This window comes from Vipera ursinii (genome assembly GCF_947247035.1).
Source record: "Vipera ursinii genome assembly, chromosome: 2".
In the NCBI taxonomy this organism is placed as follows: Eukaryota; Metazoa; Chordata; class Lepidosauria; order Squamata; family Viperidae; genus Vipera; species Vipera ursinii.
In genome coordinates this window covers 68,897,254-68,910,285 of record NC_139513.1, presented here as the reverse complement: position 1 = coordinate 68,910,285, position 13,032 = coordinate 68,897,254, and the positions used below count along the sequence as shown (strand labels likewise).

General features: G+C 45.1%; 1 protein-coding gene across 1 annotated transcript in view; it reads left to right on the top strand.

The window, feature by feature from the left end:
- Window positions 1–333: 333 nt before the first annotated feature.
- Window positions 334–13,032, top strand: part of DOCK3 (dedicator of cytokinesis 3) — a gene marked incomplete at both ends in the record, with an annotated part of 184,279 nt that continues 171,580 nt past the window's right edge. The window contains one exon of the mRNA XM_083354955.1: window positions 334–370. Within this exon, the coding sequence (XP_083211081.1) occupies window positions 334–370 (37 nt within the window). The remainder of the gene's footprint in view (window positions 371–13,032) is intronic.

The following is a 13,032-nucleotide window of genomic DNA, read 5'->3' as shown; positions in this document are numbered from 1 at the left end:
TCCTGCCTCCGAGCCGGCCTGGGGGAAGCGCAGGGCTCTTCCTTCCCCAAGCGCGGAGGACTCCGCCGAGTCCCTCCGGGGAAAGGCTGCCGCCCGCTTCTGCGACCCACCGTTGCCCTCCCGCTCCCTTGCCGGCCTGCGGAGACGGAGAAGACGACGCCGCCGCCGCCGCCGCCGCCACAGCCGCGCTGCCCTGGGGGCTGTACGGAGCAGCGGCCCCGGGCTCGTCAAGAAAAGCCGCCTCTGCTCGTCCATGAGCATCGCGGCCCCGGAGCTCCACTCCGCCAGGGGGGAGCCGGCTTCAGGAGCAGCCCCGGCGGTTTGGGGAGCAGCATGTGGAGCCCAACGGAGGAGGAAAAATACGGCGTGGGTAGGTCCCCGGCCTCCTGTCCTGGGGGTGAAGGGAGGCTGCGTCGCCTCCCCTCAGCAAAACGGCTGGCCGGCGGGCGGGCGGAGCGGCGGTAGCGATCCCTGTTGCGCGCGCGCGCTCGCTCGCGCGCTCGCGCGCTGCCTCTGCCTTGCGCGTCCCTGGCTCTCCCAGGGAGCCCAACTCTGGTTCTTTTGTCAGAAAATGGCGTTTCGGGGGAGGGTGCCGTTTTTGGAGGGTGGTGGTGGTGGAGATGGGAGGGATGCGGGGCTGCTGCGTGCCGTCGGCTGGCAACAGCGAGCGGCCTCGCTTGGTTTTCGGAAAGGATGGCGAGTGCCGTGTTATCCCTCTTCCCGCCGCAGCTCCGAGCTGCTCCGTCTCCTCCCGATTGGGCGGCCTTGCTTTCTTTCTCGTTGCAAAATGGCACGCGAGAGCCCCTTCAAAATTCTGCACCGATCGTCTAGGGCAGGGGTCGGCAACCTCGGCTCTTTTATGACTCGCGGACTTCAACTCCCAGAATTCCTGAGCCAGCTGGCTCAGGAATTCTGGGAGTTGAAGTCCGCGAGTCATAAAAGAGCCGAGGTTGCCGACCCCTGGTCTAGGGCAGTGCTCTCGAAGTGAAAGATGGACAGTTATTTCGCTCGTGCGGAAATCCAGTTAGCCCCTCTCATCCAGTGTTAGGAGTTGTAGAGGATTGATGTTTACGTGTAAATAAGTGTCCTTCTGAGCTGATCAAAACGGGCTTCCCAAGTCCGCGTATAAAAACTAACCGGATGAGAAAAATAGAAACCCAAGTCTCGTTTTAGAACCTACTTAGTTATGGTGCGCCTTTTTATTATCAGCGTCTGCGACGATCTTCTTGGGATTAAAAATACGGAGTTGGAAGCGTCGGTAGAGGGCGCCAATTATGTACCTGCTCCGTTAATTATTCCAAGAATGGTAACCAAAAGACAACTTCATTAACTGGCAGTACTCTTAAGCAATGGTACTAACGATTTCTCCTCTCCATGTGAACATACCTCTATGACATAGGAAAAATAATGAATATTGTGTGCCTGTCTTCTCTTTTACATATTTTGACCAGTTTAAAATATTTTAAAATGCATTGCTATTTTTGTTTATTTTTTAAAATAGTTAGGCTTGCCTGTTTTTGTCCATGTAAAAATTTGAAAGGAGAAAGCTATGTTACTGTCATAAAAGTAACTTTGCAAAGATGAGATTGTATCATAGCTTTGCTATGATGAAGCTGATGATTTCATAAATAAGAGACTGAAACGAAATAGTGCATGCGATCTTAGAATTATTAGAATGTTTTTTTAAAATACTTTATTGATTTTCTGTTACTACATTTCATTAGTGCTTAATGAACAATGTGTTGTCTGGGTTGATTTGTTTTGCTTAGTAATACAAGTTAAGTTCTTACTCCCTATCCCATTTTTCCAGCTGTTCATAAAATAAGTTCCATGTTTGAAATATTCTGTATCTTCTTTTTCTTTGATCCTCAATGTAAGTCTGTCCATTTCAGCACAGTCCAGTATTTTCTTGATTATCTCTTCGTCCAATGGTGTTTCTTCATTTGTCCAGTGCTGAGCAAATACAATCCTCACTGCTGTTAATACATGTAATGTTAAATATACATTTTGTTTATCATTTTTCTTCTGGAATTATACCTAATAAAAAAAGTTCAGGTTTAAAGTTTAAAGAATTATTAGAATATTGAACTTTACTCTATTTTTTGTTTGTTTCTTTAATATTTAAGACTTCCATATGGAATATGGAATTTTCCATATTGATATTTTCATGCTGATCAGTCACTCTGTTTTAACCAATGAATGTTTGTCCATGTTCTGTACAGTTTTTATATTTAACCTTCATTTAAAATAAGAATTTTTAGAAAGCAATAACATGAAGAAGAAAGCAGTGTTTTTAATTCAACAGTTCAACTTTAAAAAGAGGCACCCCGATATTTCTGGAAAACCACCATAGCACAAAGATGTAATACGACAGTATGAAATAAATTATGTAATAACCTATTACAAAAATAGTTATTGGCGGGGTTAAAGCTAAACTGCCAAGCCCCCCAGCAATACTAATAGTCATGAGAGCTTTAAATTTGCATTGTAGCATAAGGCATGAAACTCGCATGATCAGTATTTAAAGTCAAGATCAAGATGGCGGACGTGTTGGGCTGAGCTCCGCGAGCTCCAGTTGTTGGGCGTCCCTTGGGAGCCCCTCAGGGGTCCTTTTGGGCCCCTGGGTAGGGGATTTGGACTATTAATTCCAGAGGCAAAGAATGAGGTAGCTTGCTGTTGGTTTGCTCCCGTCTATGAGTGGCTGTTTCCATCTGCTCCGTCTGCTGCTTTGCCTGCTGTTTCCATCTGCTTCGTCTGTGCTGCCGCTGTGTTTGCTGTGTTCGGCCTCGGCCTGCCGGTTTCTACAGCCTCGGCGTCTCCGGGTTGCTTCGCCTCGGCGTCTCCGGGCTGCCTCGGGCTGCTCCTGAGGGGTTGTAGCTGGTGGTGACGGCGTTTTCTGCTGTTTCGGGCAACGCTGTTGTTTCTGGCCGGCTCTCGGCGGTTTTCGGCGGCGTCTCTGAGGCTCCAGCTGATCGGCGGCGGCCTCGGAGTTCCAGCTGATCGGCGGTGGCCTCGGAGCTCCAGCTGATCGGCGCCTCCATTTTGGCGCTTCCGTGTTGGCGGCGACGGCAGCGGCGGCGGCGGGGATTTCTCTGTTGGACCTGCCTCGGGCCGCTTTTGGCGGCTGCGGTGTCTTCGGGCCGTTTCGATGGCGGAGGGGACGACCGCTGGTCAGCTTGGTGGCAGGGATGTCCCTTGTACTGTTTTTCGGGCCGCTGCCGGCGGCGGAGGTGGCAACGGTGACGGCGTCCTCGGGCTGCCTTGGGCAGTGGAGAGGACGACCGCGGCGACGGCGGCGGTGCTGCTGCTTCGTTTGCCTTGTTCCGGCCTCCGACGGTGATGGCGACGACGGCGTTTTCGGGGCTTGCTGGCCCGTTCCATCGGCAGCGATATGGCGGTGGTCGGTGCTTTCATCTGGTCTGCGGTGGCCGTAGCAGCTCCGGTGGACTGCCAATTACTAACTTTCCATCTGCCTCCCTATTCCCCTTTGGTCTGGGACGGACCTGGGTGCAAGCCGCAGTGGGAGAGCGGCTTGTTTTTACACCGGCACTCCCATAGAGGTGGGAGCTCTATGGGTTATGCCCCACCCAGGGTGTACATTCTGGACCATCCCCTGGATCAGACTTTCGACCTGTCGTGGGAGGACGGGTTGGGGTCTGCCCCCGGGAGCACCCAACCGGGTGGCAGTAGGTTGGTTGATGGCCTGAATGTTTCACTCCCTCCCTTTAGAACCTCCTACTGGACTTTTCCATTATGGGACTGCCTTATCTTGACTTGTTGGACTTATGTATAGATACTCCAGCACGGACTTGCTCGCCCTCAGGGGTGCCCCCCTCTCCTGGGTGCGTCCCGCCTTTTTTGCCATTCCCAGTCTTAATGAAGGGCCCAATTATTGGGACCCTGAGAGATGGCCGGGTAAGGTCAGGGGCTCTCGATTCAAATTTAATAGGAGGCCCCTGGTTAATTTTTTAGTTAAATTTTTTAGGGGGTTAGGGAGAGGGGTGGGGGGTAATGGTTGTTTGACTATGGGGGGTGGCCATACAACCATGGTGCAGGCCAGGCCTGGGTCCGACTGCATTCGGGGGGAGCGGGGTGTGGTTACATCTGGGGCTCTGGAGCGGGTCGTGGGATTACCGATTCCCACGACACTGGGGTATGGCAGCAGGCGTATGGACAGAGGGCCGTATCGTTACCGGGAGGGCCGTCCCCGCTGTTTACAAGCGGTGAGGCGCTCCGACCCTCTGTTTCTTCCCCGAGGTGCCGGGAGCGAGGATGTGCAGCCTCCTGAGCTCCGGCTGGTTTACCTGAATGCCAGGTCCGTGGTTAACAAGGCTCCCCTTGTGCGGGATTTGGTGGAGGGTGAGCATGCGGACCTGGCTTGTATCACCGAAACCTGGTTGGGCCCAGAGGGTGGGGTCCCTTTGGTTGATCTTTGCCCACCAGGTTTCCGAGCGTTACACCGGCCTCGGGCTCAAGGTAGGGGCGGGGGAGTGGCGGTAGTTATCAGTGAGACCTTATGTCCGCGGGAGACCACCGTCCCTCAGATAGTCGGGTGTGAGTCTCTCTTTTTGAGGTTTGGTTCGGGGGCGCAGTTGGGCTTGCTGCTGGTGTACGTTTCGCCTAGTCACACAGCGGCAGCCCTGCCTGAGCTACTCGATGTCCTCTCCGGTTTGGTGATTGAGTTCCCCAAACTTTTAGTTTTGGGTGACTTCAATCTACCATCCCTGGGAGGGTCATCTGAGTTAGCTCGGGAGTTTATGGCTTCCATGACGGCCATGGACCTGACGCAGGTAATTTCTGAACCAACTCATGAGGGAGGCCACACCCTGGACCTAGTTTTTTTATCTGGACGATGGTTGGATGATCTTGGTGGGGGCTCTCCATTTATTATGCCCCTGTCATGGACCGATCATCACCTCCTGCGGCTGGTCTTCCGTTTTACCACCCCCCGCCGTGGGGATACGGAACCAATTAGATGGTACCGCCCCAGGCAGTCGGCTGAGTGTATCAGCGTGGCCCATTTCCTTCCCCACTTGTGGACTAACCTGTATGAGTAGGCAGCCATGAAGATTGACCATCACAGCATCCGCGGTGACAGGATCTGCGGAGTCTGCTTGTCAGCCATAAAAAGGCCAAGCAGCGGCTTGTGGTCTGTGAAGACAGTAAAAGGTAGTCCATATAAGAAGTCGTGGAACTTCTTAATACTTGCAACTATGGCAAGAGCTTCTTTATTGATTTGTGCATAGTTCCTCTTAGCTGATGATAAAAGTTCTTAAGTAATATGCAATGGGAGCCTCACGACCATCTGGCGTTTGATGGCTTAGCACTGCCCCAATACCATATGGCAAAGCATCACAGACTAGCATTACTGGCAATTTTTCATTAAAATGATCCAGCACGGAGTTTGAGGATAGTAGTGACTTGACCGTCTTGAATGCCCTATCGTGGGTGCTCGACCAGACCCAGGGCGATTTTATGTCCAATAGACGGTGAAGTGGTTCTGCCAGGGCAGCCTTGTGTGGCAAGAAAGAGTGGTAGAAGTTAAGCAGGCCCAGGAATGTTTACAATTCCCCCTTGGATTTGGGTCTGGGGACTTGCTGAATTGCCTTTAACTTGGCCTCTGATGGGTGGATTTCATTAGCATCTATTTGGAACCCCAGGAACTCTGGATTCCACACCAATTTGGCACTTGTCTTTTTTTAGTTTTAAGCCTGCCTCACGGAAACATTGAAGTACTACCCAGAGACGTTCTACCAGGACTGCTGCTGATTTCCCTGTGATCAGGTCGTTGTCATAGTACGAGCAGATGCCGGGTATGTTTTTCAGAGTCCGTTCCATGATGCTTTGGAATAACCGGGGGGCTACGCTTACCCCAACCTGTAGGCAGCGGACTCGGAATGCCCCTCTATGTGTGATGATTGTCTGTGCCTCAGAGGTGGCATCGTCAACTGGCATCTGCTGATATGCCTGTGCGAGGTCTAATTTGGCAAAAATTCGGCCTCCTTGAAGTGAGGCGAGTATGTGGCTTACCACCGGAACTGGGTAAGCATGTTGCTGTAGTGCCTTATTTATTGTGTATTTGTAGTCCGCACAAATGCGAATGTCCCCGTTTGGCTTTACTGGGGTCACTATGGGAGTCTCCCACAGGGTACTGTCTACAGGTTGGAGCACTCCCTGCTGCACTAGTTTGTCACGTTTTGCATCAATCTTTGGCTTTAGTGCGAAAGGCACTCTGCATGGTTTCACTCAGATTGGAGTGACTGTGGGTCAAGATTGAATGAAATGGGCGCCCCTCTGTATTGTCCCTACTCTGTGCTGAAAACAGCATATTGTTGGCATACTGCTACCTGGTCAGCTGTTTGTGTGCGATGGATGTCCATCACACAGATACCCAGGGCTTCGAACCAGTCCAGTCGAATGAGGCTGGTGCGCTGTCCAATTACGACCACAATGCTGAGGGGACCCTCAGATTCCTTGAACTTAACTCTAATGGCGGCTTCTCCCCTTACGGAAACATGGCAATTTTGGAAGTCCGTTAGTATGAGGCTTGATGGCTTGAGCAGAACTCGCCCTTTGCCTTGCCTGCGAATATAATCAAAAGTCTTGTATGAGATGATTGATAGAGCTGACCTGGTGTCTAGCTCCATGGAACATGGGACCCCCTGCAGTCTAATTTGGAGCTTTAACTTCTCCTTGAGGGGGCGTTGGGCTCCCGTTCATTGGATATTTCGCCTCCCTGAACAAAATCCAACCCTGTTCTGCCCTGGGCCCCAATTACCTTTCTGCTGTGCGGGCGCAGTTCGCATTTCTCGCTGACGACCTCTACAGACTGGCAATGTGCCCTTGCTTTCCAAAGCTGTGCGAAATCTGCACTCTGCCCTTTTATACTGTCCCTCACAGCTAGCACAGTTCTGTGGAGACATTGTTTGCTCTGTTGAGCGTTGCCATCTAGGTAGCTCTCTGCTCTCTCTCATCGTCCTCATCAGTCTCCCCCGGTCCCTCAGTGGACTCTTGGTGGATCACCGTGGGGCTGGTGTGTGCTTTTGGTGGCTGGAGAGCCTTCATTGCTCCTCTGGCAGCCTCATTTGCCATGACTTCCTTTAAAGTGTCTTGGAATGTCAGTTTTTCCATAGTGAATAGGGGCTGCTGTAGCTCTCTATTTAACAAGCCACAAATGAATCTGTCTCTGAGGCGGTCTTCCAAATCTGGAAACTCAAAGTGTTGTGAAGCTTGTCGAAGTGCGGCCACAAACTCAGCTGCCGATTCTCCAAACCTCTGCTCTCGTTGCTCGAAAGTATGGCGCCAAGCGATTATGGAGAGTTTTGGCTCAAAATGTTCTTTTAACCTCCTCTTGAGGTCTGTGTATGTCACTGACTCTATGTTTGCCAGTGCTACCAGGTTTTCTGCGATGTCAAACGTCGCTTGCCCGCATGCAGAGTAGGGTTGCTGCCTTCAGGCCATTGTCTCTGACCTGGTTCGCCGTAGGTAATTGTCAACACGGGAGATATAGTAGCTCCACTGCTCCGGATGGGTGATGTTGAACTTGTTGAGCCTTCTGAATTTAGCCATTCCGGGAGTTCTGTGAGGTCCTGGTTACTGCCTTTGCTACTGCGATAGGAGCTGTGTTGCCTTTTAATCCTGGGGATGGATCCCTCAGGATGTTTGTGCCTCCAGTGTGTCTTACTGGCAGGCAGGGCGGGGACGCGGTCCCACCAGGGCTCTGTGCCTGGTCTGACACCCAGTGACTTCAGTCTGTTAGTTCACATCAGCTCACTAGCTGCAGAATCCCACCTTCGTCGCCATTATTGTATATTAGGTCTTGAAGGCAATGACCCAGACTGGCATGATACAAAAGCGTTTATTGAACCAGAACAGAACTGACAAAAACAGGCAACATGCCTGCAATTTATACTCTCCTTCTAGGGCAGACATGTCAAACACAAGGCCCGGGGGCCAGATCCGGCCCGCGAAGTGGTTTTATGCGGCCCGCGAAGCCATCCTGGAAACAGTGAGGGAACGGCCCCCACTGCCTTGGCCCTGGCCCAGAGACCCTCCTCCTGCCAGAGACCCTCAGATCTGTCCCACTCCTGCCCAGGCCCCCATAGGCACCTTTGATGTGAACGATGTAGAGCTGGCCACGCCCACCCAGTAGGCCATACGCACTCTACCCATGCCCAGCCAGTAGGCCATGCCCACCCTGGCCACACCCACCTGGCCCCCTGAGGGCAACCGCAATGCTGATGCGGCCCCCAATGAAATTGAGTTTGACACCCCTGTTCTAGGGCGTCAGCCAATCATAACATTAGCTTGCTCCCACCCAAACTTGAATCCTTTTGAAGTTCCCTCCAAAACAGTTGGAGGTACATTAGTTTTACAGCACCATAATATTAGTACTTAATATATAATACTTTGTTCAAAATCTCATTATTGTCAAAGAATCATTATAAATTATTGGTTTGGAAATTTAGCATGATTTTTTAAATAAAATATAGCTTGGATATTTATGTTTTGTTCATGCCTAATTGGCAATTCCAGCTATCTTTCAGCTCCATTTGCAAACCTGTACAATATTCATCAACATTTGTAAGACTACCTTAACTCTTGGTTTCAGAGAAAAGAGGATACTAAGAAGAAGGAATATTAAGAATTCCAAATAAATGTACTCTTAGCAAAAAATAATCTTAACTTCTAAAATCCAAAAGGAAATACAACGTGCAAATAAAATTTCAGCTATAAAATATTCAGTGTTTTCTGAAATTGTTGTGTGGCTGGCTAATTTAGAATTTTCAGAATGGATGCTGAAGCAAAAAGAAATTAAATGCCACAAGGGAAACAAATAGTGTCACATTTATTTAAATTATCCCTTGTAATTCCTTACAGCTTCCAGGGTGAGCTCAAGTGTTAGGGGCAGTCTCCGGAATTCTAATCACAAAAGAATTGCTTTTGCTGATAAGTTTTCTGTCTTGTAACCAATCCTCATCACCATCCCCAGAGATGCTTAGTTTAGGCATCAGTTATGGGAAGATTACCTATCAATGAGGATTAAGTGTCTAGCAGGTATTGAATGTTTAACGAAGACTAAAGAGATGAATCATTTAATTGAAGTTAGAACAGAAAGTTTATTATCTCACAACTTGGAAAAGTAAATAGGAAGAGCTAGCTTCTCTAATCTTACAGGTGTTAATTAAAAAAATAGAGGTCAATAACAGAACAGTCACACAGTAGGTCAAGTCACATGGTACTTTTTCAAATCTGTTATTGCTTAAGAATTAAAGTGTAGAAACTGCATATGTTTAATCTTTTTAAATATTATCCATAGTATTAAAATATTATCTATAGTTAATGTATTTAAAATATGTTAAACTTAGAATATTAATTATTTAACAGCTTTCTGCTAAAACTGTCAAAGGATTGTGTACAGTTAATAACAGCAACAAAAATATAACAATCCTATTCTAAAAATTCTATTAGAATTCTATCCTATTTCTATTAAAATAACCACAGTAATTAAAATACATATGAAAATAATTTGAATATATTAAATAAAATGTGCCTTTAACACATAGCTAAACACTAAAAATGGAAACCTCTTGTACTTCTGGAGAGAGTGCACTTCAGAATTTGGGCTTGATGAAAAAGTCCTTTCTGATATGCTAATTAATTGGCCATTGGCAATAGAAGTGTCTCTAAGAATGTCTTTCTTGCAAATCCTAATAGTCTGACAAGTTTTGAATGAAAGAGATAGATTTTTAGATTCTAGTGCATTTAGAGCTTTCAAGATTAACATATTTCTCCAGGCTTGTTACTTTACTGTGAAATAATTCAGAATCTGCACAGATTCTTTCATCTGAGAGCCAAGGAGCTAGTTATATTCATGCAAAGATTAGCCTACCAGTGTTTACTGTTGTTACTGTCAAGCTCTATTTCACATATATTTACCACTTGCCTTCATTTAAAACTTATGATATGAATTGTAATGGTAATCTAAAAATACTTGGCTAACTAAACTATTGTTTATTAATATAACAATTGTATTTGATCAGAACAAAAATTATCCAATCAGACACAAATTTTTGAGAAGAGTAACTTTCAATTCTTGTTCTTTAACAATTGATGTTGATAGTATTATCTTCCATTAATTTGTTAATGCTGTTATGAGAGAGCTATAAAATACCTTCCTATTCTATACAATGTGTAGTTATATATGCCTTTATTATATCCCCCATTGGTTTTCTTTTTTACCCTAAAATGAATTCTTTGTCATATACAATAGATGCCATAGGTACATCTTTCCTGATATTTAGATTGATTTAAGTTATATAAAAAAATGAAAAACAAAAATAATATATCCTGTTCAATTCAAATGGAATTTTGTTGTTGTTGTTAGCTGCGAAGTCGTGTCCGACCCATCGCAACCCCATGGACAACGTTCCTCCAGGCGTTCCTATCCTCTATCATCATCTGGAGTCCATTTAAGTTTATGCCTACTGCTTCAGTGACTCCATCCAGCCACCTCATTCTCTGTCGTCCCATTCTTCTCTTGCCCTCAACCTTTCCCAGCGTTAAGCTCTTCTCCAGTGAGTCCTTCCTTCTCATTAGGTGGCCAAAGTATTTGAGTTTCAACTTCAGGATCTGACCTTCTAAAGAGCAGTCAAGGCTGATCTCCTCTAGGCCTGACCATTTTGATTGCCTTGCAGTCCAAGGACTCCAGGAGTCTTCTCCAGCACCATAATAGGAATATGATCAATCCAGTTCCAATATTTTCCATTAAGGTTTTTTTCAGAAAACCTATTTCAGGCTTCAGCATCTTCAGTTTGTAAAAAAAAAGCCCTTATGCAAAGTTTTGTCTTTATCTAAACCTGCTGATACATTTAAATAATGATTGAACAAAAACATTAAATTATACAGTTTTATACCAGAAGGATCTAACAATAACCTGAATGAGGCTCCAATAAAAGAAAAATGGTATTCAAATATAAACTTATTCTTTCTTTGGTATAATAATTTTATTAAAGATTATATTTTAACAGTCAAATTTAATACAAATTAAAAAGAATAAAAAGATGAAACAAAGAAAGAAAAAGGAAAAAATAGAGAAATACAAAATAAAATATAATAAAGAGAAAATAAATGAACAAAGAACTGATTTCCCACCATCGTCACAAGTATAAACAATTTTAGTAAATTATCACTTCCTTTTAAAATACAACAAATGATCTCTTTTTTCCATATTCCATTTCTTATCTATAGCAAATCCATAAAGAATTGTCATTTCAGTCCTGATGTCAAGAAGAAATGTCCATTTGGGTTATCAGAAATAACAACATATTTATTTTAACTTTTATCAAATAAACCAATTTTATATTTTCCCTTTATATTTAATGATCTTAATCTTTAGTCCATTCAAATAAGACTTAGTTTCTTTTTATTTTTCTTTGCCCCTTCTCACAAGATTTTTCAAAAATTTTAATACATTTCTTTTGTAAATACAATATAGGAAAACTATTCAGGCTACTTGTCTACGGAGATTCTCAGTCATCCAGGTCATAGTTGTTCCAAATATGTTTTTTCATGAGGTAACTGGACTTTCTTGTTTTTCTTTGAAGACATTTCACTTCTCATCCAAGAAGTTTCTTCAGCTGTGATTGGATGGTGGGGAATAGAAGGATTTATACTCCCTTGCAGAGAGCTGGTCATTTGCATTCTTTTAGAGAGTTGTTGAGGCCACCTGGAGGCTTACCTGTGTCGTCATGGTCACCTGAGTAGTGCAAATGGGTGTGGAGCCTTCTGTTGAAAGGACTGTGTTGTAAATTGGAGATAGATGATGTCGTACCCTTCCCCTTTGTTGAAAGAAGGCTCTTCAGTTTTGACATAGATGGTCTCTTTGACCCCTCTTTCAAAAACCAGCGGTTCTCTCTGTCCAAAATGTGGACTTTGCTGTCTTTGAAATAATGGCCTTTGTCTTTTAAATGCAGATGGACTGCCGAATTTTGTCCTGATGGGTTTCTTCTCCTATGTTGTGCCATGCGTTTATGAAGTGGTTGCTTTGTTGCCCAATGTACAGATCTGCATATGGCTCACTGCCAGTTGCCTTGTGAAAAAGTATCTTTGGGATATCCAGGCTACTCTCTTGGTTTGTTAGTTGTATATCCCCTTTAATTATTAAAACACTCTGGTTTCTTTTTATATCTAGCATAAGATATTTTTCTATGTCATTTTGGTAGCGGTCTTTTGTAAGTCCATTCAGCTCAGCCTTGATCTTGTCAGGTAAAACTTGTTCCTCTTTTATAACTTCTTTTAGATACAGTCTTATTATAGAGGCGGATGTCTCGGTCGATACTATTAATTTCTAAGTCCATTTTTCAAAATATTTTCAAACATATTCTTCAGTATGTCCAATATTAGAAAATATTGCTTCATTCTGTAACTGTAAATTGAATTCAAGAGTTCTTCCATTATAATTAATTCCAAAATCTAATTTCAGATTTATTTGGATCCTAAGACCATTTGTAAATTTCCACAGTCAAAAGTTTTAATCACCTTTTTGCTCTTTGTGTCCGTGCATGTGAACATATGTTCTTAAACTATTTAACTTTTGCTAAGGATTGAGGGAAATTCACTCAGTACTGTCAAACATGTTAATCCAAAGGTACGGTATCTAATAACTGAAAAGCAATTAAAAAGCAACTTCTGAAAGTGATTAGAAAAGGAGGTTAGAGTCCTTTTAAAAATGCTGAGTGCGATTTGAGCCAGGTGGCTATTCCTTTGTCTCCCAGAGTTCTAAACCAGAGGCTGCTATCTTATGGTCTTCTTGTGAGGAGTAACTGTCTGGAGCACTTGTTTGCAATCTCAAGTCTTCTCCTTGTCCATAGAGGTTTTAAAGAGGTGGCCCCCTTGCAGCCATGTCTTTTCTCTATAGTTGTTGGGTTAGCTTTCTGCTAATCTGACTTTTGCTTCAAAAGTCAAAGAATATAAACCTTTTCTCATATAGTATAACAAAATGACAAGCTGAGATAAAACACCCCATAAGCT